Source organism: Harpia harpyja, chromosome 6, assembly GCF_026419915.1.
Source record: "Harpia harpyja isolate bHarHar1 chromosome 6, bHarHar1 primary haplotype, whole genome shotgun sequence".
Classification (NCBI taxonomy): Eukaryota; Metazoa; Chordata; class Aves; order Accipitriformes; family Accipitridae; genus Harpia; species Harpia harpyja.
In genome coordinates, this window is record NC_068945.1 from 21,284,846 (window position 1) to 21,312,117 (window position 27,272).

The 27,272-nt window shown below is 46.2% G+C and overlaps 1 protein-coding gene across 5 annotated transcripts in view; it reads left to right on the forward strand.

Moving 5' to 3' along the window:
- DENND2A (DENN domain containing 2A) overlaps nt 1-27,272 on the forward strand; it is a 61,664-nt gene that overhangs the window by 11,307 nt on the left and 23,085 nt on the right. Inside the window, exons 1-9 of one of the 5 annotated variants that reach the window (XM_052789014.1) lie at nt 10,190-10,353; nt 11,521-11,638; nt 12,125-12,374; nt 13,790-13,888; nt 15,632-16,843; nt 17,896-18,050; nt 21,392-21,513; nt 23,953-24,150; nt 26,244-26,337. In XM_052789014.1, coding sequence (XP_052644974.1) covers nt 13,818-13,888; nt 15,632-16,843; nt 17,896-18,050; nt 21,392-21,513; nt 23,953-24,150; nt 26,244-26,337 — 1,852 coding nt within the window. In that variant the 5' untranslated portion in view covers nt 10,190-10,353; nt 11,521-11,638; nt 12,125-12,374; nt 13,790-13,817. Of the gene's footprint in view, nt 1-10,189; nt 10,354-11,520; nt 11,639-12,124; nt 12,375-13,789; nt 13,889-15,631; nt 16,844-17,895; nt 18,051-21,391; nt 21,514-23,952; nt 24,151-26,243; nt 26,338-27,272 lie in introns of those variants that run through there. The other 4 variants (XM_052789013.1, XM_052789015.1, XM_052789012.1 and 1 more) reach the window with 4 other exon arrangements.

The window sequence follows — 27,272 nt, forward strand, 5'->3', positions numbered from 1 at the left end:
TTGACTCCAGAAGACTCCTACTTTGATAGTTCTAGGTCCTGTAAAATGTGCCCTTGTGAAATGCATTCAGTGCTGGCTGCTTTGTAGTAATGAGTTTTTCCTCTGCACAATAAACAGTACCGGGGCCCAGTCCAGGACAACATTCAAACATCTTGGGTGGAGTATGCCCTTGTGGTTACCCTGGAATACAAAACTTGGATGCATGTTCTCTGGGTTGGAAGCTTCTGTAAGAATAGCTCTGCTTCAGTTGCGAGATAAGGGCTCGATGGAGGAAATTGTACATGGGTGCTCTGCTTCTGCTCTGTTGCCAAACAGTTTGATGTATATGAAAGAAAGTAAACAATGGAAATTTAAGTCCTCTAGACTATGTATTGCCATTAGCACATCCCTTGGAAGAGAGTAGTGAACAATACGTGCTTGTTTGATAACTCTCCAGTGTCTAGATTTTCTGCCATGAGAAGCCCAAAGCAAAGAGAAAAACCAAATCTCCCATAAAAATGCTTCCAGTATTTCTCAGGGTTTTTTTGGTTTTTTTGTTTGTTTTTTTTTTTTTTAATTTAGTTATGAAATAACTTTAAGCTTTTCAAAAAATTGTACCCTGATCTCTCTGAAAGTGGAATGAATTTGGGAAGAAAATATTTTCTTTTTCTAATAGTGAGAATTTACAGCACTTGTTAGTATTTGCCAAGGCAGCCTTGCTGGTAGATTCATGGCCTCCCTAACAGCTTCCACTGAACTGTTGAAGTTTGTTAGGCACTATGGAATTACTAGGGACAAAATACCGTAGAAATGTGTTAGGGACAGCACAGTTGTGTATCTTGTTTTAGCAGCCATTTTTTGCTGCTTGCTTCCTGGTCAGTTGGAGAAAGGTAAAAAATATCTCTTGGGGCGGAAGAGGCGCCTAATAATAATGTTTTGAAAGGGATTTTTTTTGCAGTTTTGGGGGGGGGGTTGGCTTGTTTTCCACAGAGAAAATGAGAGTGAATTCTCTCTTTTACAGTAATTAAAGACAGGTTATCATAGGATAATCCAGGTTGGAAGGGATTGCAGGAGGTCTCTACTCCAGCCTCCTGCGCAAAGAGGTTCAGGTCTGAGCTCAGACCAGGTTGCTCAGGGCTTTGGTTGGGTCTTGAAAACCACCAGTAATGGAGACAGCAGGGCTGTTCCAGAGCTGTATTAACCTTGTGGTGAAAAAAATTTTTCCTTATATCAAGTCTCTAAGTTGTTTCCACTTGTTCCCATTGTCTCTCATCCAGCCAAGAGAGAAGCAGCCAAGGAATTTGCTTCAGGTCACACACTGTGCTACACCAATGATTTTGTTTTTATGAGAAGTAAAATGTTTTAAAAGTCATGACAGAATGTGGAAACCTGAGTCTCGTTTCTGAAAGGGACTGGGGCGCGTGGGTGGCAGTCCAGATCCGACCTGGACATGCTTAGGTGCAGAGCATCACTGGGTCAGTCTGTCCATCTTCTGAGCCGCCAGGACACGAGGAAGCCCTTTAGACCATGTCTGGATTAATCAGTTCTTCTGGAAGTGCTTTTTTCAGGACTGTGACCCATTATGTCCCATGTTAGCAAGTTTTGCCGGCTCTGTGGAGGTGGATCTGGCACCTGGTAACTGCCAGAGTTTGCAAGCTATGTAGGTGCATGAAGATGCAGAAAGATATTCTCTTAATTTTCCCAGCAATACCTGGACTATGTCTCCTGTTGCAATCGGTAAAAAAGGAATGCATGCTTACAATTCTTTGAAAATGTTAGCTGCTTTTACAATGTTTGTTTAAAAAAAAATCTGACCCTCAGTGGGTTATGAAAATGGGTCTTAAACTTCAAAGTCGTGTCGTCGCTTCTGAAAATTTTACCTTTCTCTATTTATTTTGTTTATTTATTTCCCCGGGGCTTTTCTGCCACAAAGGTGGCAGAAGAATGTGCCAGCAAGCCATTGTGGTGTCTTACCAGCATTTTTGCCTGACGCTACCAGAAGATGAGATCTTTTTTCCCTCCTGTTACACAGTTTTCTTTTATGGCCAGAAGCTGTACCAAAGCCCACGGGGGAGAATGTATGGATGGTTATATGCAATAGATTTGCTCCTTACGCTCTACCCTTGTCTGGTGGCTCAGGGAGCCAAAGAGCAAAGGGTCCTTCCTCAAGCCGTTTTGTGCTCAGGTTGCTAAATGCCAGGTTACTGACAGGGCACGGGCAGACAAGCAACATGGTGATGCGAGTTGATTTTCTGTTTGTGTTGCTTTCTTGTCCGGGGGTGCCAGTGTCAGCGCAGGGGAAAACCCTTGTGTTTCCCCGGGACCATTGCCCTCCTGACGCACTCCTCTGCCGAGCCCCTTCCGTGGTTCCTGCGCTCGGAATCACCCTAGGAGGGAGAGGCTATCGAACCGCATGTGAGAGTGAAAGGGGTGGAGGAGGAAGAGCGATTTTCCCTAGGATTTGGGGGTTTTGGTGAGGGTTTTTTTCGCCACTTTTATTGGCGGGGAGTGCAATGACCGCTTAACCACATGGACGGGGCTAGCTCCCTCCCCCACGCTTCCTCTCCCTGGCAGAGCACAGGCTCTCAGATTTCCTCCCAGCGCGGGCGGATGGAGGCTCTCAGCTACATTCCTCTTAGTACAAAAGAAAAGGAAAAACTGCTCTCCACACGGGCAGATGGCCGACTGTTTCCTGGCAGCTCCGCTCCAATGTCCTTTTTCCTATTGTCCTGACAAACACACACACGCATGCACGCACACACCCACAGAGAGCAGCTTTCCTCCTGGAAAAATAAATAAATGCAAGCCCTCTTTGCAGAGGTTTTTCTTCTTTGGAGCTGTGCAAGTTTCTTCCTCGTGATGGGTAAATCTTTGGCGGCTCACGTGCTGCCTGGCCCTGCTCTCTGCTGAGGAAGGTTGAACGAGGGGATGGTGTGCTGCTCTGTGGTTGAAAGATTTCGAAAGGAGTAAGATCTGCGATAAGCAGATTCTGCGTTTGTGATGGCTGAGATATGTGGGAGAGTGAGGGTGGGAGGAAAGAGGAGGTTGAGCAAGGCAGGGGGAAGCAGGGTCTCCAGAACCAAACAGCAATCTACAGGTGACTTTTTGCTTGAGCTCAAGAAGGTGATGCTTAATAGAGACAGACTGTAGCGGCAGCTCATGGAGTCGGACCTGGTACAGGAAGGTCTCCTGGAGCATGCAGCTACCAGGGTTCTGCAGATGGTGCCCCAAGGTTGTAGTGATGGACACTTCAGGAAGCTGTGTGCTAAATCCTCATCAGGAGGGGCAAGAGTCAGCATCCTGCAGGGTGAAGGCCACCAAAGAAGAGATTTGCTGAGGCTCCGTTTGTCTTCCCCGATGATAACTTATTTTGGAAGAAGTTGAGGTTCTTTGTTTTAATGCTCTCATTTCCTTTCTGAATGTGAGACAATTTGTCTTCCTGCCAGGAAACTCTTTGCAGAGTTGCTCCTCAAAGGGACCTTTTTGGGTCCCATTTGTGCTAGAATAGCAGAGGTTATCTGACCACATCGAAAATGAATTCCAGTGTGGCTCATGAGCTGAACACTATATTTTAGTGGCAGGTTGTTTCCTATGCTGTCAAATGTTTGGGTTTCTTATAAGCATAATAATAACCCTGAATTCTTTCCAATTCTTTTTACACTAGAAGTGATTTACTGTTGTAGTAGGACTGGTATATTTGTAACACAGCATTTCTATCACAGGAGAGAAAGTATCTACACCAACTGGCTACACTGGTAGAAATGCATATTTGCCAATGTAGTTTCGTCTTTGTTGGGGACTGAAGCCAGTTCTACTGCATCTGCTAGGAATCCTGTCTCGGTGTGGCTGATAGACGGTTCTGCTGGCAAATGTGTGCTTGTGTAAATCTGGTCCATATTTCTTTTGTTTTATTCCATATTGACTACAGTTGTCTTGTATGTGGGTAGTTTCAAAGCCAAAGAAAACAGGTATGAAACGCCGGCTCCACTGATGTCATCAGCAAGCTCATGTTCGCTTCAGTAACACAGGATTCACCGCTAATGTCTTCTTCAGCCTTGGCTTAAAGGAACTGAATTTTCATTTATTAGGCTGCAAAGCATAAGTAAATATTATCCCACTTTGAAAGGGGCTGAGCAACCCCACTGTGTGCACACATGCACTAATGAAAGATCTAAAACACAAGGAGATGATCTGGTATTGCCAAGAACCGTCACAGAAGAGCTGTCCTCTACTCCTGCCTTCACTTCCCAGGGTCTTTGTTTCTCCGTCTGGAATTACATTTTTTAAAATCTTTTGTTCATGACTTCCTTGTAGAAAGCTTATCCTGAAACATGTCATTCCACTAAAGATTGTAATTAGACTTCATTTTAGCAGCCAGATTGGGAAATACTGAATCTCTTCCTTCCCTTTGAATTTTTTCTTAATATTTGTTAACCTACCTGCAGGAGCGAAGACTTATCATGTCTCTAAGCAGTAATACAAACCATATTTGGCACCAGAAAGAATAACAGTATTTACCTTCTATACATGCAGGATTTAGCTGTACTTGTGAGCAGTGAATTAGAAAAAGAGCATTGATGTTTTGTTTTATATGGTCATGTAACATCCCACTGCTAACCCTGGAAATGCTGTGTTTTCCAGCTGAGGGTGTGGTTGCCTGAAGGAAACTGGAGGGATGTCGGATACCCTTTGAGTTGTTGAACTTTTTTTCTGTTTGTTATGTGTTTAAAGGGAGGAACAAAGGGAAAATAAGACAATGGGAAATGTGGGGCAAGCTTAATAACAGCGGGTGCAATGAGCCCCACCTTTAATAGAATACAATTCACATTGTGAGACCCTGGTTTTGATTTCTGTCTTCAGGTCAATTTTTTTTGTTTCAGTCTGAAGTTTTCCATGCTGAGCATTGCCTCTGGCTGAATTACTTTTGAAAGCCTTCAGCCAAAATGTTTCAGCTGTTTCAAAGAGTGAAGCTAGGGGATAAAAATGTGCTGTTTTCCCTGTGTTAGAAAGTACATCAGGTTTTTCTTTTGCTAAGACTAATCTTACACTTTGAAACAGAAGTGTTAAATGCTGTTTGGACCAGGAATTTGTCCTTTGCCACTTCTGTGTCATCTCTACCTTAACTTCTCCAAGGCTCTGTGGGAAGAAAATTTCATCTGGTACATGGTTGGCAGAGGTTTTTATTTTTGGTAGCCACGATCTTCAGTAGTTACCTTGTTCTTGAATGTGCCCTCCTTACAGCTCCCTGTGCCAGGCAGGTGATGCTGGTGCTATCCCTGTGGAGCTTGACTACAACCTTCAGCAATGGGTGGTGGAGGGAAGTAATGGACAGGAGGTGAGAGTAGTTTCTCAAGGGTCCAGCTGCTTTACTACAGAACAGGGATGGCCTAAGGATGCAACTGAGACCCAGGGTGACCCACCAATATTGCCCACAGCAGGTCCTGCTGGCTCCCCTCTTCTTGTTGCTGAGGGTTAGCTTCTTTCCAAGCAGAGCCTTGTTGCCAACCCAGTCCTAACACTGGTCCTATAATAAAGCCCCAACCTGGGAGTCATATGAGGATGGATACATGCCATCTGCAGTTCAGAGCCAAAGGCTGGCCGCCTAACTGGTGGTACAGAATACGTTTCTGGGGTTTGGTAGGACCTCTTTGTAAATCTCTGCCCAGGAACAGTGGACTAGACTACTAGGAGTTTGTTTCTCCTGTGCCATTGATTATCCTGCTGGCACCGTAGCAGAAAAGAAGCAGAAACAGCTTAATTTACTAATATCCAGAAGAGGCAAAGCCTGGACTAGGAAGGAAGGAAGGAAAAGGTCCTCAGTCCTAGTCAAGGTCAATGATTTGGACATAAAGATGCAGTCATTCTGCTTCTAAAGAAATAACTGCTACACTGTGCATGCGTGGGTGTGCAATGAGGGAGAGGTGTGGGATCCACTTAGGATGTTGACAGTGGAAATGCATGTATGGAGTCCAATGTTTTCAATGCAGACTGTCCACATAGGGCAAGTTGTCTCAGATAAGCACTGTGGATATGCAGAAGCTGTATCCAGGATTTCAGGATGTTTGGTAGCCAGGAGAGAGCTGTAGTGGATAAAACCTGGGGAAATATGCAAGCTCCTCAAGTTCTGCCCTCTAAGGGTGGGCAGAAAGGAGGTGCTCAAGCCAATCTGGTGTCAGGTGGCTTTGTTTTGGTGATACCAGGCCTGGGGGCAGGTAAAAAAAAAAAACCTGGAAACTGTAGGGAAGCAGTTTTTAAGGTAGCAGATTGAGTGGTGGAGGCTTCCTGAGGCTGGAAGTGTGGAGGGGAGGCTGCTTCTGCTAGAGCAGGGAGGTAGGACAGCAGTGGGCAATAAAAACTAAGGCAGGGCTAAGGGCTGGGATGATCTGGGAGAGCCTGTAGTTTTGGCAGGGAGGGGGAAGTGAGCAGAGGAAGAGTCTGCAGCTACAAGCCATCATAGAAAGTCCTTAGGATGGAAGGAAGGTATTTGGATGAGCTATGGGTAGAGAAGGACTGGCTAAGCAATGATTTGGGGGGGACAAGTCTGGAAAGAGAGGAATACAGGGAAGTGGTGATGGCGGGGAGGGAGAGCCTGGCTGGGACAGCTGATAGTGAGTGTGAAATTAGCAGTGGGTGAAGAAACTGGGACTCGAATCACGACCTTGGAGAGCTAAACCTAGGCTATCTGGGCAAGGGGAGACCTGAGAAGCATGGACTGGTATTGAGTAGGTGAGGAAGATGGAATGTAACAAGGATCTAGTGTGAGGACGTGAGAGGACAGAGGTGGGGGCAGATCAGAGAACTTTTTCGCAAGATGGGGTCAAACTTAAAAATAACTGTCAGGCTTGACTGGGTGGTCACAGTCATCTGTTTGGTGCGTCTGTGATCTCCTTCAGTGCAACAGAGGGGACCTGCTCTGCAGGTGAATCTGGGTAATGTAGCAAGTGAAATAGGTGTCTGCAGGGGTTCCTTGCTTAATTTGGCAGGTAATGAAGGAGAAATGGCTAGGAACCTACTCACCTGCCCTTCCCAGAGCTCACTGCCATGTTGGACAAACCCTGAAAGTGGAGGTTTTGCCAGCTGCAGCCAGCTGTGCGTTCCCTGGCCTGGGTGCCGGACGTGGGGCTGGCCCCGTGGCTGCTTGTGAAGGCAGCGGGGGTTGCACTTGTAACAGTCTGAAAAATCAAGTCTTGCTCGCCCCTGTACTAAGAGCAAATTGTAGTTTTGCCTGTAGTCTGTGCAACCCAGTTTATGGTTATACAGTGAGCAGCAAATGTCCTTGAAGGGAGGCAGTGAGGAGAAAGCAAACTATTCAGTGAATCTTTCCCAGCAATATGATTTCATCCCTTCCCTGTGCTTCAGTGCTCATCAGGTGTTCCATGACATGTGACTGATGTCACTATCTGAGCAGAAAACTTTTTGCTTTTCCTCCCTTTTATTTCTTTGCTGTTTTAGTGAGTTGAACTAGCTAGCTTGCTAGCCCTTGCTAGCTCAGAAAGGACTTTACAATCACTGGAGCTGATACAAAGGAAGCAGGAGCAAGAAGGGAGGAAAGAGTAGGCACACCCTTAGTCAATGGCAACTATTAGATCTGATCAGGCATGTCCTTTACCAAGGACAGGGATGAGACCACATTGCTGGCAGTCAAGGCAGGAGCAGGGGCCCAGGGAGAGGGAGAAGCAGAGCAGTCCCTTTAACCATAGTAATCCTTTAAATCAGGTTAGTGACATGTAAGTGGGCAGAGTTTGTTCTGTGGACTTAGAGAGGGAGAAGGTCAGTAGAACGAATTCTATCATAAAATTAAAGACATATCATAACACACAACACAGCTTTTCTGCACACGGGCTGAATGCCGACACTGTGAGTTTCTGCATTCCTTGCGTTGCAGCTTTGTTCCTCTGACACAGGGTGCATGCATGAAGAGAGAGGTTGTGGTATGTCAGTTCCACCTGGGGTTTTTGAAAATAGTTTGTTCTGACACATGGGATTCTCCTGACCCTTGTGTAAGTCCTGTGGTATAAGATATGATAAACCAAAGGGAAAAGTTAGGACGAGTGGGGCAAGGGGGGTAGGAGGCTGTGTGGGATCTGGCTCTAAAAGATATTGTAGGAGCATATCGCTTCCCAGTCATTGGTCCTTCATGGATATGTTTACATAAGTTTATCCTGCTTTTTTTTCTTTAATATATGACTTGAGCCTGACTATCTACAATTAGGATCCCGTTACGAGTGTGATTAACTGAACGATCCTGCTGTTAGTGTCTTCAGTCTCCATGGCCAGCAGGAGACTCGCGTGGCCAGGACAATCGGTGCCTGCAAAGAGGTGACAGCTACCCTTGCCCCAAACTAACTGTGCCCAGCACAGAATGGCAGAGTAGCTGAGGTGGGAAGGCACCTCTGGAGATGGCCAAGTCCAGCCCCTTGCTCAGAGTGGGGTCACAGAGCAGTTTGCTCAAGACATTGTCCAGTTGGGTTTTGAGTATCTCCAAGGAGACAGCCTCCACAACTTCTCTGGTGCTTGGTCACCCTCTCAGTAAAAAAGTTTTTTCTTGTGTGTAAGCTGAATTGTCCTTTCACTGGATGCCACGGAGAAGCCCTGCTGTTGCAGAGGTGGCCCATCCTCCCAGACCTTGGTGTATGCTCATCTGCAGGGCTGACTGGGAGAGGAAAGAAGTGGACTTCATGGAAGTCCTCTGAGGAGAAACTGTTGCTGCTGTCAGCTAGGGAAGGCTCATGGCACATGTTGCAGAGCTTTGCGTCAAACACCCTGAGCTCAAGTTTCAGAAAGCCCTTGCCTTGCTGCTGGGTTGGCGTTGGGCACCTCGAATCAGTGACTCCCCCACTGCAAACATCTTGTTTCGATGAGGGAGCCTGCTCTTGGGTCCTGTTGCCCTTCTCGGCTCTAGCCACGTACCCGCTCGGCTGTTGTCCTCCCTGCTCTGCAGGGGCTCACCCCTGAGGTCACGCTGCTGCCAGGGACCTCGGGAAGGCAGCATACTCATACCCAGGCCCAGGGACACTGCCCGGTGCTGGGACTGTGCACAGGGGCCCATGCAGCGGCCTGTGTGTGTGTGGTTGTGCACAAGTGCACATCTTCATGCCTGCTTCTTCCCCCAAAGGGAAATGGGCTCCAAACAGAGCAAGGGCTGGGGGAGGGAGCCTTGAAGGCTTTAACTGTTGGCTTCCCCTTACTCATGATTTTCCTGTTAGTGTTTTGTCTTCTTGGCATCCTTCCTGTTCTTTATATATGTATGTTATATATTGTTGTCTCGTTGTTCCTGTCTGTATGTTGCATCCTTTGTTCTGTAAAGCACTGGAGCGGAGAGGTATTACTTGCAGGCTTTGTCTGGCTGCTCAGGGTTACTTGTGAAAGTAACTGGAGAGACTGTTTCTGTGAGCACCAAAGAGAAGAAATGCAGCATGTGTTTTTTCTTCTTGGAGGAGAGTTTGACCAGCTGCAGGTTGCTCCTGCTGCTGTGAAGCCTTACTGTTTTTATGCACCAGTGGTGTGGCTAGTATCCAGTTACGGACTTGTATCCGATTTTTGTGCGAGGTGCAGAGTAAACAGAGCAAAGAAAATCTTGAGACATGGCCTCCAGCACGCGGCAATGATAATACCCATCCCCAAACCACAAGACCCTTTGAGGTATGCTTGGTTTATTCCCCACAAACAAAATAGCAAAGAAGGGAGGCCTGGGAGGCTTGCTGCCATCGCTGCCTGACCTTATCAGAGGCAAGACTCCACGTGTGCAACCCGCGCGCTGGCTGTGTACGTTTCTTGTGATGTAGACTGCAAGGCATTTGGTGCTCCTCTGGCTTTTGTCATCGTCTGGTGGCTGCACCAAGTACAGCGGGCAAAGCTGGTTTCTTGCTCTCCCTGAAAGAGTTTAGCTCTTATTCCTCTGGAAGACTTCTTTGTCCTTTGGGAGTGGGAGCGTGCCTACTGTCAGCGCCTCTTTTTTATTCACTGGTTGCTTTGGAAACATCGTGTAGTATCTAGTGCCCTGAACCAGATGTGCATACTCCAAAAGCGTTTTGATTGGAAGTGGGGGAGAGGGCACTGGGGAAGGGGGGATGGGAGGAAAACTTAAATTAGAAGAAAGCCAAACAGCTATTGCTGGAGACAGATGATTACAGCTCATTTCAAGGCTGTTTCCTGCATGCCAATGGTAGATCAGTAAACAAACGCCTCTTTGCGAACACAAAGCAGGCAGGAACTCTGTTTGGAAGAGAGAGGTCGGGGTAGGTCTCACTTTGCTTGGTAGCAGGAAGCCCCTATCACATGTCCCTGGGAATTGTGAGGCCGGGTGTGTGTGGGAGATACGACGAGAGGCTTCTGCTGGGAGACTTAACATCCTTCCCAGGGTCCGGCCAACAGGTTTGAGAGCTGCCTCCCCTCCCTCTTTCCTCCCACCTCCTCCCCTGTCCTTCCTTTCCCAGTTTAGTTTTGAAACGATATCAGATGACTGCTTTGTTTCCCCCAAACAATGGCAGGGATTACTGAATAAATTGCAGTGGCGAGGCTCTCCAAATGGGGCTCAGCATCTTCTCTCCCTTTTTATAGCCTTGCTGCTCCAGGATGTACATGCCAGAAGCAATGGCCCTGGGCTCAGGTTGCCGCAGGGCTGTGCCTCCCATTGCCGGTAGAAAGTTCTTGTGTGGTTTTTAGAGAAAGCAACGATTGGTCAAGAAGTACCAGCTTGATGTATGTATGTCCTTCTCGGGTTGCCTGCTAACTGAACTCAGCCCTGCTTGTTTCTTCTAGGCAGTTTGTAGGGCCCTCGTGTCCTGGTTTCGACTGGGATAGAATCGCACAAGAGGCAGGAAAGCAGAGCGTTTTGGATAACACTTCTAAGCTTCTGGCAGGTCTCCCTTCGCCATCCCTAAATGCAGAGTCTCTCGTGCTCTCTCTCCCCACTTCCCTCCCTCTTTCCCTCCTGTCCACGCAGTCGCATCACCTCCCTTGGACCAGATCGGGTGCATGTTGGACCCCTTCCATGAGCTGCTTTGTCTAAAACTCTCAACGAGCTATAGCAGGTCACAGAGGTCCTCCAAAGAGAGCCCGAGCCAGCACACAATCAGGGTAGTGTGTGGTCGATTGTAGCAGAGATGTGGGGAGACAGGAGGAACGGGAGTTCCCCCTGCCCTTCGTGGTGAACTGTCATGTTAACTCTGGGTGCCTTGTGGAGCCAAACCTCGGTAGAGAAGACCTAACTTTTATTTTCCTACTGGAGGCAATTTTCCATCACTGCCATCCCAGTTTTCTCTTGTCAGGCATTGGCAATGCCTGTGGGTCAGGCCTGCAAGTTGTTTCTGGTGACCTTATTAACAGAAGAGGTGATCCCGTCACCTTTGAAGTTCATTTGGGCTTGGGATTGGCCCCAAGCAAATTATCTGACTGTTGGGCTGATTGGGAGGTACTTTATTATTTTCTGCTATTTTATTCCAGAGGTGACTCTCTTTTTCCCTCATGTCTTCCAGTGTGTTTGGAAAAATGTTTACTATTTTGGGCAGGACCAGCTAATGTGCTACAATAATCCCCTAGGTGATGCTGAGGACACCCTATATACCCTGCTGCTCAAGGGTGAAGGCACAGCACTCTGTGTATCTCCTAGGGATGACTTTACTCCCCTAAGTGGCATGTGTTGTCAATGGGTGTGTCGGTAGGTACCTGGTTGTTGTCACGTTGCAGCATCTGATGTGTTGCTGCTTTGGACGCTCCTGGCCCGCTCTTTAATCTGCCGAGTGTGAGTGCGTTGCTTTGGTTACTTCTGCCACACGTGGTGGCTGGGGAGGACAGATGTCCCTCTGGTCTTGGCTCCAAGTCATGCTGATCTGCTGATTGCAGTGGTGCTCCTTTCACAGGAGTCTCTTTTGCAGCACTCAGCAACTGCTTCGTGCCTTGCTTCTGCTCACCAAGGGTGATGGGGCCTGTCCCATCCACTACAGATGAAGAAACGAGTGCACCTCTTATTCTGTTTTATCTTCTTTTTGGCCTCTCCCACAGGAGAGGCACATGACCGTGCTGAGCACCAGCACACATTTGCTCATACCCAGATGTTCGTTTTCAAGGCAGTGTTTGCTAGGGGGCTATTGGAAAAGGCTGAGGTATGGAGTTTCCTGATGGGGAAATTGTGTGATTTTATCAGGACAGAGGAGCTCATCCCAAGCGAACATTCGGTGTGGCAGCAGAGCCACAGGGGTTGTGTGTATGCCGACTCCCATTGTTGTCACGTTTCTTACTGCTAAAGGCAGTGCCGAGGAGCTCCAGCCACTGACCCTGCTGTGCAAAGCACTAAATGAGTGATGAGTGAAGAGACCCCTGCTCTAAGGGTGTTGTAAGCCAAGTGTAGAGCAGCCTCTGTTGCAGCTTTGCAGGAATCTGCTTTGGCTGCCTGGGTGAGTCATTCTTTGGCCGGGTATGGGAGCGATCGTTAGTTTTTCATGATTCTCAATCCATAACAGTTAACGGATGGATGAATAGATTTTGTTCCTTGGGCTGGTAAATTTTCTTGACAGTGTTGCAAGGCTACTCTGTGTCTAGAAGTGAAGTGGGTGTTTGTTCCAGTTACTAATGAGGAAGAGAAGCCAAGGGGGTTTACTGTCTGGGGAAAGAGAGTCCGCTAATGGTTAGCAATGAGCTGCCCTGAGTGTGTACACATTGAGTTGACCCAGAGTTCACTCCTCGCCTCAGGAACGTTGCCAGTGTGGGATAAAGGGAGGGAGAGAAAACTGCGAACAAACAAGACTGATTTTTTTAAATTTTTTCCTCTCTCTGCCCAAAATACTTAAACAGTGGAGACAAGAGATCCTTTTGTTCTTTACTGTTTCTGGTGTGGTGGGTTTTATTTTTTTAACTACAAGAACCTACTGAATTTCCCAAGGCACTCTGTCTTGTTGCCAAATGGTAGGCATGGTGGGGCAGCATCTGGCAGACCAGCCAAGTGGACAGATTTGAGAGGCTTCAGATTTTGCAAGTATTGCCTACAAGATGGTGAGCCTGTTGTCATTGAAATGCTGCAGAGCAGGCAGACCACCCTGAGAAGTGAGGAGAGGTGGTGCTGCAGAGTAACAGACCGATGCTTTTATTTTTTATTTAACAAGCAAGAGTATTGTGGGGCAATAAAAAGAGGACAGAGTCTGTTGCATTGACCGGGTAGCAGAAGTACTCAGAAGAAGAGAGGGACAGTCACTCCATGAATGCTAGAAATCATGAGGCAAACAGAATGACTCACTTTCGTGACTGATTTATCTTACCCCCAAGAGGAATTGTCCTCTGAAATCAGATCAGTAGCAGCCTAACATGGCCCACCAGAGAGAAGGGAACCAGTGGCTGCAGTGCAATGCCTCTTCAGCCTAAAATGTTTTCTGTCCCAAGCTGGGGACGTTGTGAGAGCATTGCATGCACAAGGAACCAGTTCAGTCATGTGGCCTTAACACAGGTTGTTCTAAAATTGTTTTTGTTTTAGTCTTCTGTGAGGGAAAAAATCTAAATCCACTGAGATTTTTGCAACAATAAAAGCCTTCATAAAACATGTTCCATATTCAAGTCACAGTACAGCAGTTGATGCGGAGTCAAATAAAATTTTTGCCATCAAAACCTGTCAACTCCTCCCTGGGCTTCTGAGGGGTAATGCTATCACCTCTCTTCCCATTTCGCAGAGAAGGAAACTGAGGCTGTGCTCAGAGAGCTGTCATGTCTTGCTTCTGCTCTTCTCCTGGATTTCAAGGAGAAACATGCATGTGTTTGTGTAGAAGGAAGAGAGAAGGATGCTGAGCACAGAGCAACGCCTCTTCCTTGTGTCTGTCTGCAGGTAACCTGCTGCCCTGCTGTGTGCTGACATGATGACAACTAGCAAGGTGGCCGATGTGAGCAGCAAGTCTGAAAGCAGTGTCTGCAAGTCTGTTGAGAGGTGAGAGCTCTCCATGTTTCAGTGCCAGGTGCTTTGCTTGTGTTTGTTATCCCCAACAGAAAGAAAACCAAAGGAAGGAAACATTCTCTCTGCTCTGCAGTGTCCCTCTCTCCTCACACCTTAAAACGCTCCCCTGCAGGTCTCGGGTGGTTTCATTGCCATGTCAGGACTGTGACGTTGTGCGTTTTAGCATCCAGTCAGACTGATAATGTCCTAGACTCACAGTGCTAGAAGAGGTCTGCCCCAAGGCAAGACTGTGCTGATGATATCCCTGTCAATGCTTGCCCCACCTGCACTTGAAATCTTCAACACTGGAGACTCTGCAGACTCCTCAGACAAGCCCTACTCTCCCCACCCATTGCAGGTTTTTCCCGGTGTCCAACTTTGGTTTTCACTGTGCAGTCAACCACCAATGGAACTGCCATGCCCTGCTCCTTGGGAAAGGCCACGGTGTTCACAGTGCCAGCTCTTAACCAAAGCATGATTTTGTCACTGACACAGCCAGGAGTTAAATATCTGTGAGACTAGGGAAGGACAGCATCTGGCTTTGGTCCCATTTCTGCTCAGAAACCCATCTCAGACTCAATTTGCACTACAACTGAGTCTGCAATGGCTGCCAGTGTTGCTTAACTCCAGGACAAAGCTCAAGGCCTGGCAGCACACAGGGTATCCATGTGGATGCTCTTACAAGAGTGCTAAGTTCTGGAAGATGCACACTTGATACATTTAAGTTAATGGAGCAATCTCCCGAGTTGAGTCTCAGTGTTGGGATCGTGGTTAAATGGGACTAATGATATGGGTTTGCATCCCAGTAACTACCTTGTGTTGTCCTGGTGCTGTTTCCCAAGCACAGGCAAACCCCAAAGACATGGGTAAGTGCTTTGGTTCAGAAACATTTTGTGTTGGAATAACTGTCTGTTCAGCTGGAACTTTACTATATTGATAAAATATCACAATATTGTGATATCACACACTTGGAAATCCCTAGACTAAATATATTAGGGATTTTTGGTGCAGTTTGGACTCAAACAGTGAAGATTTTTAATCCTTTGCTCTGAGAATGTTGAATCTGGTGTCTGAGTGCTATGTCATGTGCTCTAGGCTGAGAGAGTGTGCCCAGGGTGCATGGGAGCCCAAGCCCACGTGTGGCCTGGGATGATACAGCCATAGAAATATAATAATAAAACTGGAGTCTTTGTGTATTAATATGCATTTGGGGAATATTTGGATGGACTGAGAGAAATCTCTGAGCAGGCACTAGAGGAATGCAAGCTGTATCATATGTTTTCTCCTCTGTTTAACAGCAGCAATTTTGCTATTGTTTGCAAATGATCCATTTTGCATTTATTTGCGGTGGACCTGCTTAATGCCCTGATAATGTCAAAAACTGTACTGCACTTCTGAACATAAACACACACACAGACACAAACGCTGGTGAACCTCTCATTGATATCAGCATGTCTGATGTACAAAAAATACCTCTCTCACCTGCCACCTACTTCTGCCACAGAGAAAGGCTTCATTTCAAACTGCGTCTTAGTCGTAACAAGAGGAGACTGTTGTATTCTGGCTAGAAGGACCTTTCCCTGAGTGTCCTCCCCCATAAGCCTGTCTCTCAAGTGCTTGGTTTGAGCATCCTTTGCTGTTATCAGCTTTACAAGTAGAGCTTGTGGAGCTGATGGACTAAACCAAGGGTGAGCAATGGTGGTGAATGTTTCTTCTCTTTTTGTCTTTGGTGTGTAGGATCAAGCTTGCAGATAAAAGCAATACAGCAGCTGTGAAGGAATTAGAAAGACCTTTGTGTGGATTTTTGAATGAGAGATGTTCTGAAGGTGCCTCTGTCACCCTGGGTTTAACACCTGAAGCTGAACCACTTTCTTCTGTGGTGAAGAATCCCCTGGGAGCCTTGGAGAACTTGATGTTGGATCCAAGGCTAGACTGCTTTCAGCAGAACATGCTTAGTCCCAAAATGATCATCAGTGACCCGTCTGTGGATCTGAACGTTAAAGAAAACAGTAAAATCATCAGGAGACAGATAGGAGGCACTCAGAATATACGGTCACCTGGAAAAATTGCCTTGAGGAATAAGTCCTTCAGCATCAAGGACAAAATTTCAGAATGGGAAGGGAAAAAGGAAACGCAGTCTGCTCCTCGCAGAGAGGAGGAGCAAGGAGTTAGAGAGGAACACAAGGTGCCCTGTGTAACTGAGAAGACGAGTGGGGAAGCACTGGTGACTCGGAAAGTCAAGACCAAGAGACTTATGAACTGGGAACTGGAGTGCAAAGGGGCAGGCAAAGAGAATGAGCGGAAAGCAGGAACTCAGAAAGGCACAGGGCAGGCAGCAGAGCAAAAGGGGGAAGCGCAGAAGGATGAGGAAGTGGAGTCCAGCCCTGCAAAATGTAAGGAGGTGAAAGGTGGGAAGTGGGAGGTCCAGAAGGAGAATCTTTCAGTGCTTAGTCAGGTCAAGAAGCTAGAGCAGGCTTTGAAAGACGGCTCAGCAGAGCTGCAGCCACAGTTGCCTGGTACTTACTATTCCCCACAGTGCTTGCAGGAGAAGGCAGCACAAGGACACACTGCTCCCGAGGGCCATGAGAGCATATGTGGGGCTGAGATCAACAAAAGGCTTCTTGGCTTGGACTCTGAAATCAGTGAGCCAATTTTTGGGACTCTAGAAGAGGTAAGAACTTCTCATGCGAAATCCAAGGACTGCATGGTGGAGAACGTGTACACGGAGCCAGGGGTGCCGGAGAAGAAACCCTTCATCAACCCGTTGCCAAAGCCCCGACGGACTTTCAAACACGAGGGGGAAGAGGACTGGGTGCCAGCAGCTAGGAATAAGAGAAACTTACCTCCTCTGCCATCCATTCCTCCCCCTCCCCTCCCCTCCTCTCCTCCCCCGTCAGCTGTCAGCAGGAGGCTCTGGAGCGGGAAGCACAAGAACAACGCCGACCACAGGTATTCAGGCTGTGTTTCACAAAGGTGTTGGTCTTCATTGTGGAGTCTTGCCTTCCCATATCTCTCTGGGAGGGACGGATCTTCCCTGGTCACTTATGTTCCCCAGAGAGCCTTGCTGGCCATAACCAGCACTCAGTCATCTCTTAGGACGTATGAGTGGCCAGCACAACTTCACAGGGTAACTGTGAAGGGATAAGTCATGGCAGATTTTGGCTTTAAGGTCACTCCATTACATGGCTTAACCTTCAAGCCCAAGACTGAGGGGTTTAGGGTTTTGTTATGTTAGCAGAAAATCTGTTTAATTACAAAATGACTACAGCTGGTCTGGAACGGGGTCTGGAATGATAATCTCTAGACTGTACCACAGCATTTTCACTGTTCATAGTAAACCTATTCCTCTAACTGAATTTGATGTGTATATATTCTTCTGGAGTGCTTTCTTGCCTTTTCTCCCCTCCCACATAATTGTCACACATTTTTGGGGTGGGGAGCATAAAATGCACAGCTGTTTCTAATGCTGCTTGCATAAACTGTCACCTAAAAATTCCTGGCTTGGGCACAGGAAGGAAATTGAAACTTTCCAGGTTTGTTAGTGGAGGACACTTAATTGTTTTTACCCTTTCTACCATCCTGTATGCAAGTATTGCTTTCCTCGACTGCTCAGAGAGCTGATTTTGGGGCTGCCCTATTCTGGCCAAGGGCAGGATCTGTGCTGTGAATGGGACCTCTCATGGCCTAAGGTTCTGTGCCATGTTGCAGGCTGTCCCACTTAACACTTGCATCTTCACTGTGTGCTATTGCCATGACAACCCAGATTATCTACAGCATCCCCAAAATGCCTTTATTTCTGTGGCTGATAAAAATAACCAATTTCAGTGTTACTTTCTCATGCTCTATATGGGATGAGGCTGTGAAACATTCTTTTCTCACTATTTCATTTTGCCAGCTGTGTGGCATGTTGGAGAAGTGAATTAGCTGTGATTTGGTTGTAAATGCTGGTTAACTGTATCACTCTCCTCTTTGCTCCTTCTCCCCTCCCATCAATGGTGCAGGAAGTCGTATGAGTTTGAAGACTTGCTGCAGTCATCGTCTGAGAACGGCCGGGTGGATTGGTACGCGCAGACCAAGCTGGCCCTCACACGCACTTTATCTGAGGAGAACGTCTATGAAGACATCCTGGGTAGGAGCTTTGGACAGGACATACTGGGTAGGAGCTTTGGACGGGGAAGGGATTTGACTGCTAATGCTTGAGTAACTGAGAAGACTTGTGGTCAACAGGCACTCACCAGAGGTGCTGAATAAAGTATGTTTATTATCTAAATGCAAACCAAGACACATTTTACACACATTATTGGCAAGTAATAAGAAAAAGGGATGGAATAATTCAAAACTCATCAGCTTCAAAGATGAACCTGAGGCACGTGGGAACTAGCTTTTTTTTTTTTTGCTGGCATCTCTCCTCTGTCTTCCTTTTGTCCTGTGGACTAATTCTCACAGCTCTGGTCTGTCCATTGTGGTGAGCTTGTCACTGCTGAGATGATGCGAACAGCCTGAAAACATAGCCTTGAAGTCAGTTCCGCAGTTCAGAAATAGGATTGTGTATGGCTCCAGGTACCATTGAAATTAAGAAACTATGTCCCACAATCTTTGAAATTGAGTTTTATTTCATTCTCTAACTTTGAGGGCAGATCAATGCCATTTTAAAGATTATTTCCTGTAATGCTTTCAATTTATATAGTGTTTTTAAATATTTTGAGTTAGATGGCCTTTTATGGAACACAGAATAGAAGCATCCCTCTTGAAAAAGCCTTAATAAGTTTTAGTAGCTGTAGGCTGGTAAAGCTCTTGGCTGAGTTTAGCAGGATAGGAAAAGAATAGCTGCATCAGCTCTCACCATGCAGCTGTAACCCTACAAAGGTGGTCTGTGTTGTTCGGCATGGGAGGAGATGTGCTTTCTGAGGAGCAGGTCAGGCATTATTATTTTGATATGAATAAAAATGGATCATACTTGATAAGAAAGATCTCTCAAAGGAATTGTGTTCCTTTGGGACTGATGGCAGACAAGATGATGCCAATCTGTCCTTTTTGACATTTTGAAGCCATCGGCCTCGTTTGTGGAGCTAGGGGTCTCATGTTTGCTTTTTTCTTCTCTTTAGTTGGGGGGCCAAAGGAACAGGGACTGCCTGAGCAGCTGCTGCTGTTTTTTTGTGTTGGGGCGTGGTGGGAGGTCTCAGAAACCACTGAGTAAGGGTCACCTCGTCAGCTGGAATAACATGGATAGCATTACAGAGTGGCTGTATAGGCAAATCCATCCATTCAAACACAAGCACACCCCTGTGTCCCAAGCTTGCAGGGAACTCAAATACCAGGCTGAAATTCCTCTCCCCTCCAGCTTTTAGTTGCAAAGATTAGAAGAAAACAAAGTTATGGGTAATTGTCAGCTAATGGGCCATGTTTGGTTTTTGTTTTCTTGCTGCATGTTTAGGCTTTGCCTGGAGTCAGTGATCTTTAATTGGTTCCTGCAGTCCTGGTGGTGTTACCATGGAAGCTTGGGAAAAGGAGGGGTCGACAGGGATAACTGGGGAAAAAAAAAAAAAAAAAGCTACAGTTTTGTTTTTCACAAGACCACAGGCGAGTGTAGTCCACAAAACAAACAACATGTGGAAACCACACCAACAGAGGGGGAACCAAGACTTCAGCCACAGGACACTAGTGCTGACCCACAGATAATCATGTGTGTCCATCAGGGCATGCAAGCACACACATACACCGCATATTCACATGCGTGACTTAGGGGAGGGTTCAGCTATTGGTGGGAGAACCATTCCTTTTCCCAGCAAATCACACAGGGTCCCTTCATGCACCATCTTTTTGCCCATTAGCCATTGCTTACCTGGAATATTGGAGATTGTAATGGGCAGATGGGTGACAAGGTTTATTTGTCAAAAAGAGAGAAATGGTGTTTGTTCTTCTAGACTGAGGCTAATTGAACATGCTGCCGAGCAGTTTGAGGATGGGATAGGCAACAGAACCCAAGCTTGTTCTTTTTTCTCCAATCTACCCAGTTATGTGACAGCTGAAGTATATTTTCAGTACTGAAGTGTGCCATTGAAATTAGAAAGTGGATCCGCTTTCAGGGACAGGAGCATGTTTGCTGAGAAAATGTTCATGCAGACTTGCTTTGCTGGTGTCACACATGCTTACTTTCTCTTCCTTGGTGAATTCAGATCCACCACTGTAGTGCTGGGTATCACCAAGCCACAGATAGAAGACAGCGCTGGAAAAGATTTGGGTTTCTGTCCTTGTCTGAAGACTTCAACTGCACTCCTGCCCCAGCAGAGGAGGCAGGTGGGAGCATGCCAGTTAGATCCTACAGCTGTTACTGGTCCCTGCTCCAGAGGCCTGCAGCATCAATGACCTCCAGTCTTTGCTCTCAGCCAAGCATTACATTACAATAAGAGAAAGGCAGTTGCTTTGAGTCCCAGCTGTCCACTGGGATGGCAAGAAATGATGGCAATGAAGAGAGAAATCTCATAACAAATTGCCTGCCCATGCAGATGCTTGGGCTAAGCCTTTGTCATTGGTTTCTTAGATGCTCAGATAGAGGTGTGACAACATTCTTTTTCAGAGTTGTGTGTTCTTTTTGAACACGCTTGTGTTTGCATTTCCCAGCACTGCTGAGGAGTGGAATCTAAGAATTTCATTATATGTAATTTTGGGTGTTTAAAACTCAGATTAGTTGTGTGCCTCATGTCTAGGATCAATGGAAAGAAATGGACACCTCTGTGTGGTCATTCAAGCCTTGTGTTTTTGAGCAGATCCTAGGTAAGAATGAGCTGAATGTTACTTTAGAGGTGTCCCTCCCCCCTCCACACCCCCTCCAGGGAGACAGCATCCTGACTTTGGATGGCCTAGGTTAGGTGAGGTGAATCCTTTCCTCTTTCTAAAGTGGGGCATGTGAGATTGAGGCATCCATGGTTGGTAGATGTGTTTGAAAACCTATGTTCTGTGACAGACATCCATGTTCAGAGAGTGGATTAAATCTTTATGCAGAGTCAGCCCAAGAGCAGTGCATCGCTTCACCCCCAATTAAATAATGACCAGAGGTCCCCCTAAATGTGGGGTTTAAACAGAGGAGAGAGGACCCTTATGCTAGCCTTTAGCTCACAGTTTCATTTGGAGACAATTCTAAGCAGAAGACTGGAAAGAAGGAAATATAATTATGGACTGATATGCATGAGAACCTCACAGCTCCTCTGAAGACAGGGAAATGAACTTGAGGACTCACTGCGTCTTTTCCATCTGTAGTATCTGTTATATGTTCCTATGGCTGCATATGTCAGTGTCAGGGTTTGGACACTGTCCAGCAAGCAGCTGGAATTCTAGGGCTATGGAGACAATTAAGCAATTGCAGGAATGCTTGAGAACAGGTCTTTATGTCTGATGTGGGAGGTGGGAGAAGGCCAGCAGATCCCCAAACAGATTTTTATGGCAAACCTCAAGGATTTTCTGCACTTACAATCTTTTGCTTGTGGCTTTTTGCTGCAGATCCACCATCGAAGGAAAACCCTTATGAAGACATTGAGACCAACAGCCGCTGTTTGGGGAAGAAATGTGTCCTGGCTTTCCCAGCATCTCCCACCTCTTCTGTACCTGGGACTCCCACTAAGGTACTTTGATTTGAGTGGCCACGTCTCTGGCTCCAGAAAGTTTTTAGGTGAAATCCAGGTTCTGTGTGGAAAAAGTGGAATTTTGCTGATTTGACCTTCTTCATGTTGAAGTTTTTTCTTTCTTGTCTTTTACCACTGGTCAGAGCACAGTTCGATGAGAGGGTATTTATTGCCCTTTAGCAAAGTAAAAACCAGTATTCCCTTATACAAATGGTTTGTTGGCTTTTACCGTTTTTCACACCAGAGCTACCTTCCCCTGGTAGGGGGGAAGACCTTTTGTTAATATAGTGCAAGAAAACTCTTCCTGCCCTCAAAGAGGGCATTTAAGTGCTTGGGTAATCAAGCCCTGCAGTCATCTTGGCTCAGTGTCAGTGGGCAGTACACAGTCTGCCCATGCTGATGCCAAGATGCCTCTGCAACCCCCTCCCTTAGGGTGCCTCTTTTGCTCTCTCCTTGGTGAGACTGGTTGCTGGTAACTAATGCAATGCCAGTCCCCTGGTTAGGGGGCCGATACTAAAAGGATGTCCCCACCAGCAGCACAGCTCACAGCGTGGTGCCATTTTCTTCCTTGGCAGTGAAACCAAAAGAAGAGGTAAAAAACATTGGTCTGCATCTCTTGCTCAGGGCTTACGAAGGCCAGCCTTGCTCTCAGCCTCCCAAGCTGTTTTGGTTGGTTCCTGTTGTCTGTTTAGATAGTCCAAGCCTGGAACAGCAGGGGCAATATGGCAGCAGAAGTCATCTTCGCAACAACTGCATTAAGAGTGGATAGCAGAGATCTAAACATCATTTTCCTGACCAAAGGGTTTTCCCATGCTCTCCAAGTTGCAGCTATTATTAGAGCTGTTATCCAATGTTTTCAGAAGTTTGACATGCAGCATTTCTTGCCATGTTGCTCTTTTCCAACCAGCTTAATCAGCAACTGAGGTTTCTTTGGATAATTCAATGCTTAAAAGTGAAAATTGTTCTGTGGTTCTTAATCCATTCTCCTTGTTGCTAGTTAGGTCTAGAGCAGCCAGGGTCTATATGTGAGTGTTGGGATGAAGCTGATTTCCCTCAGAGAGCTTTGCAATCACCTGTGCACCCTGATTTCCCACCTGTGCTATCAAGAGGGGGCTGCAGTGTTATACAGGAATGCCTTTCACCATAGATATGGTTCCCAGCAGGAGGCACTTAGTAAAGAGCTGAATAGGAGTAATTATGTTACACTGCAGTGATTTGACATCTAAAAGCCATGATCTGCATCAGTCAGAAAAGAAATGCTGCAGCTCTCTTGGCAACTGATGGGTTTGCAACTGCAGTGTGAATCACACTGGAGAGCCTGGCCAGGCTAGAGACTGATGGGTAATGGGTGTGGACAGACTTTCATCTTGTATCGCTAGTGCAGGATGAGATTCTTCAGTGCAAAGGCTCTTCCCAGCCTCATTTTAACGTGTGACTTCTTTGTGGGTGGTAAGCATTTTTGCGAGTTGAGCGTCTTCTGCCAAACCATCCAGAGGCACCTGAGCTAACCTGAATGAATGAATTGGTCTGGCTAATAACTCTGCTGAGTGTGTCTGTTGATGGATGCAGATCATTATGCTGCCTCAGGTATGGTGCTGCTGTGCCTTGTTCAGAATTAGCTTGGAATACCTCTCCCCCACATCGCTTAGTGCCATGTAGATACATCCCCCGGGAGCGCAGCAGATACAGTGCTCAGAAAAGGTGTGACTTAACCTTGTCATAACTGCTGGGAAATTCTGTAGGAGAAGATAAAAAGAGTTCTTATTGAGCATCTTTCTGGTGAGAAGTGGTTTCCCCTTCTTTATCTGGAACTGAGCTTTCTGCTTCTCTGATGCTGTTTTTGGTCAGGGACTTTTAAGAACTTTACTCTGGTACTTAAATGTCTACTGTTGTGCTCCCACTGAACTTGCCAATGAGCTTAGGAGGAAACCAGTCTCCATAATTGTCTATCATGGCATTTCTCGTACCCTCCTCTGAAATATTTAATTCTGGTTACTGTCAAAGACAGCCATACTGACAGTGCTTTTTGTCTGGTCTCACTGCTCCTCTGTTCCTCCTGGCTAGCTGCTCCTGATCCCAAATGCTTGTGGTTGGCTGGTTGGTTAGTCTTGTCCTGTTTACAGTCCCAGCCTGTGGATTACACAAGTCCTGGGAGATTTTTTTTTCACACTGGAGCAAGGCTTCTTGGCCAACCCCTGAGATTGTGTTCTGGTCTGGAATGAATATGGCATGGTTAAATTGCTGGTCAAGATAGTCCTGGTCTAGCCCGGCGGCTGGGTGAGTTCCTTGCGTGTGCAGAAATCCATGAGTGTTCTCAGGACTGTTTTGCCAGCTGAGTGCTGTGGCTGCCCCACTGGATTTACCGCCATGACAGTGTTAGCAGTGAAGCAAAGGCAGACGAGGTCCTGTGTTCATTCATGCCTTCTCCTCCATTTCCAGTTACTTTCCAAGCCCATTTTTTTCCGACAAAACTCAGAGCGGCGAAGTTTCAAACTGCCAGACATACGGAAACTGAGCCGTGATGGGACTGGGTCACCATCCAAAATCAGCCCTCCCTCCACCCCCAGCAGTCCAGATGACACCTTCTTCTCCTTGGGAGACCCTCAGAATGGCAAGAGGAGAAGGAAGATTCCCAAGGTAAATCTAGGGCTTTATCTCTTTTGCTTGGCTTCTTCCACACAGGAACATGAGTATGAGACAATGTTTTCTTTAGTTTCCAGTGTGGCATCCCTGCAAGATAGCTGTTGTCCTGGCAGTTGACTTGACTTGTGTTTAACCCCCTTTCTGCCTGAAGGAGAAGGCTCACAAATATCTCTGCAAGTTTTGAGGAAATTATTTTTCTGTCTGAGATATGATTGTCAGAAGAGATAAGAAGAAAAAGAAAAAAGCATTTTAATTTTTGGATAAATGTTGAAGTTTGTCAGAGGGGGAAAAAACCCAATATTTTTGCAAAAGACATACCCCATCATATTTTCTTCTTTGCTTGATGGATGGGACAGAAATTGTCTGTGTGTTGTGTTGTTATTCCCTCCTGGCAATCTGTTGTTCTTTCCTAGGTCTAATTCATGCATTGGCTGATTCTAATTCAAGGTAGGGTGTGATTGTAGGTGAACAATGAAAATATTGACATTTGAGTGACAAAAGGAGTTGTCTGTAGTCATGAGCATTTTCTGGAGTAACGTTTCCTACTTCGTATTTGGATACGGCATGACTGTTTCAATTTTATTTTCTTTCAGATCTGTTAGGAAATGTATTCAGTCCAAATGAGGTTTGGCAGCAGTCTATCTATTGAATGTTACAAAAACACAGTTATAAAAACACAGTTGCTTATCCTAGTCTTTGCAGGACAAGCAGAGGCTACCAGGGACTGTCTGTGGTGATTTTTTTTTTATTGAACCCACAGTTTTCATTTGGGGACAAAGGGATGTGTTTGTGTATCATCTTTGTTTCCTGGTTGCTAGATCTATGTTTGTGTTTGCATATCTGATTTTTTAAATGCTCTCTTTGTATACCTCAGCTCTTCAGGAATGAGCCAAAGGCTACAAATGTCTAGGGTTTTCTTTCCCAGTATGCCTACACATCTGTGCACATGCTTGAGCTCTGTCAGTGTGTTCACACATACTTTTATTTCAACTGAAGGGAAGGTTATGACTATATATTTACCAGGCAGTGCCACTGAGCAGTCTTGCAGAGCAAGCTCAGAACTGAGATTTACTGTGTTAGTGGCAAAATCAGCCTGAGACTTGAGCTGGGCAGCTGGGTGAAGGCTGCACTTCCACATCAGAGCACCCTGCCTCTCACTTAAATATTTGGATTCAGAGTTCCCTGACCAAGTGTGTGGTGGGTCTGTCTTACCTTGAGCTCTCAGGACATGTGTGCAGGGATCCCAGACTTTCTGGAATAAATCTGAATGCTGTGGCCATGTCCTGCTGCTCCTGCCTGGGACCTTGACAAGGAGGCAGCTCTGCTCAAGGAGGCTTGGGAAAGTCTGGCATGGTCCTTCTGCAATTCCACTCCCCTTCAGGGATGGATAGGGAGACCAGAGGCACTGAATGAGCCACTAAGCCCAGCTATGCCCAACAGTGAAATGTCCTCCTCTCTTCTGGCCAGCTGGGAGGCCAGGGATTAAAGGATTTGCAAAGAAAACCACCAGTGTAAAGTACTTCAGCATCATTGGCTCCCACCCATCTCAATTTCTTCAGCGTTCCTTGTGTGATGTGTTTCCCCCATGCTTGGTATGAAGGCTTTTCCAGCACATCCCGCAGCAGACATTAAAGGCATAAAGACATTGAAGTTTTCTGTCATCTTCCAGCCAGTTTTCTGCTTTCAAACCTGCAGACCAGAATAGGTTCCCAAGGGACCCTCTGGATGCTCCCTGGAGCGTGGACCATGGTATGGAGAAGCCAAGGTGGGCACCATCAAGCTCGTATGGCCTCACAGTGTGGAAATGCATTAAGGCCTGGCCTTCCATCAGGGCTTGTTACCTTGGGCTCCTGCCATGCCAGCATGACTGTACTGCTTCTGTACCAGAGTGAGTGTGGCTGTTGGCAGCACAAGTGCAGGTTGCTGTGCAAGGTAGATGCTGGTAATTGTCAGTTCTGGGCCACCAAGTGAAGAGTTTCAGTATGGCCAGGGTTGGGAAACAGAGCACTTTGCATGAAATTCTAGCTTGCTTTCTTGCCTGAGGAGGAAAATAACCTTGTTTGTTTGTTTGTGTGTTTGATGAGCAGCTTGTGTTGAAAATCAATGCCATTTATGAGGCACGAAGGGGAAAGAAACGTGTCAAGAGACTATCGCAGTCTACAGAGAGCAATTCAGGGAAAGGTAAAGGAACTTTGAATCATCATGCATCTAAGACTTTTTGAGGACTTCTCTTAGAGTTTAGGCTGGCTTAGTGATTTATATGATGTTTTCTAGTGCTTCTTCCAGTCCAGAGTGAGACTGAGTTGGGGCTTCCACACTTTCTTTTGGGAAGATAAAGGCTATTCCTCTGCCCAAAAGACTTTCATTAAAACAGAACTTTTTTTGTTTTTCTTGCTTCATTTTCATTCCATGGCTTTCCATGATAACCTTATAGGTCACACCAAAAATGTCCTCCCTTTTTGATGTTTATTTCTGGAACAGGCTGGAAGCTTTGGAGAGGAATGTTCTGTCCAAAGAGACTGATTTATTGAGATCAAAATATCTTGCGGGAATGTGTCACTTTAGTGAACTGTCCAATGGAAGATAGTAGATTTTGAAACAGTCCTGGTTCGTTCAGCATCCCAATAAACAAATACCTCAGTTGGGAATCAGGGTTTCTAGACTAGACTGTAGGACCATCTCCATCATAGCAGGATTGAGACTTTCAGCCTCCCATTGTCAATTAACAACTTGCCAGAAGTGTTCAGGTACTTCAGAGCAATTACTTTTAAACGTCTCATCTCTGTAAAACTTAAAATTATGTCTTTCCAATACAGTATTTTTTTCCAAAACACCCTAATTTCCAGTGAAAGGTGACCACCAGCTCTATTTGTTTCCTACAATTGCTCGTTACTGTTTATCCTATTTTATATAGGATATACACCCACAGAGTGGATGAGTGTGTTTATATGAACCTTTAGGGGAAGCATCCCAGATTTGTCTCTGCATGATTTTTTATACCCCTCTCTGAAGCATCTAAGGCATCATTGACAGAAACAGGCTATTGGACCATATAGACCTTGAGTATGACTCAGTCTGGCAATTGTGGGGTTTTGTTTGTTTGCTTGTTTTTATCC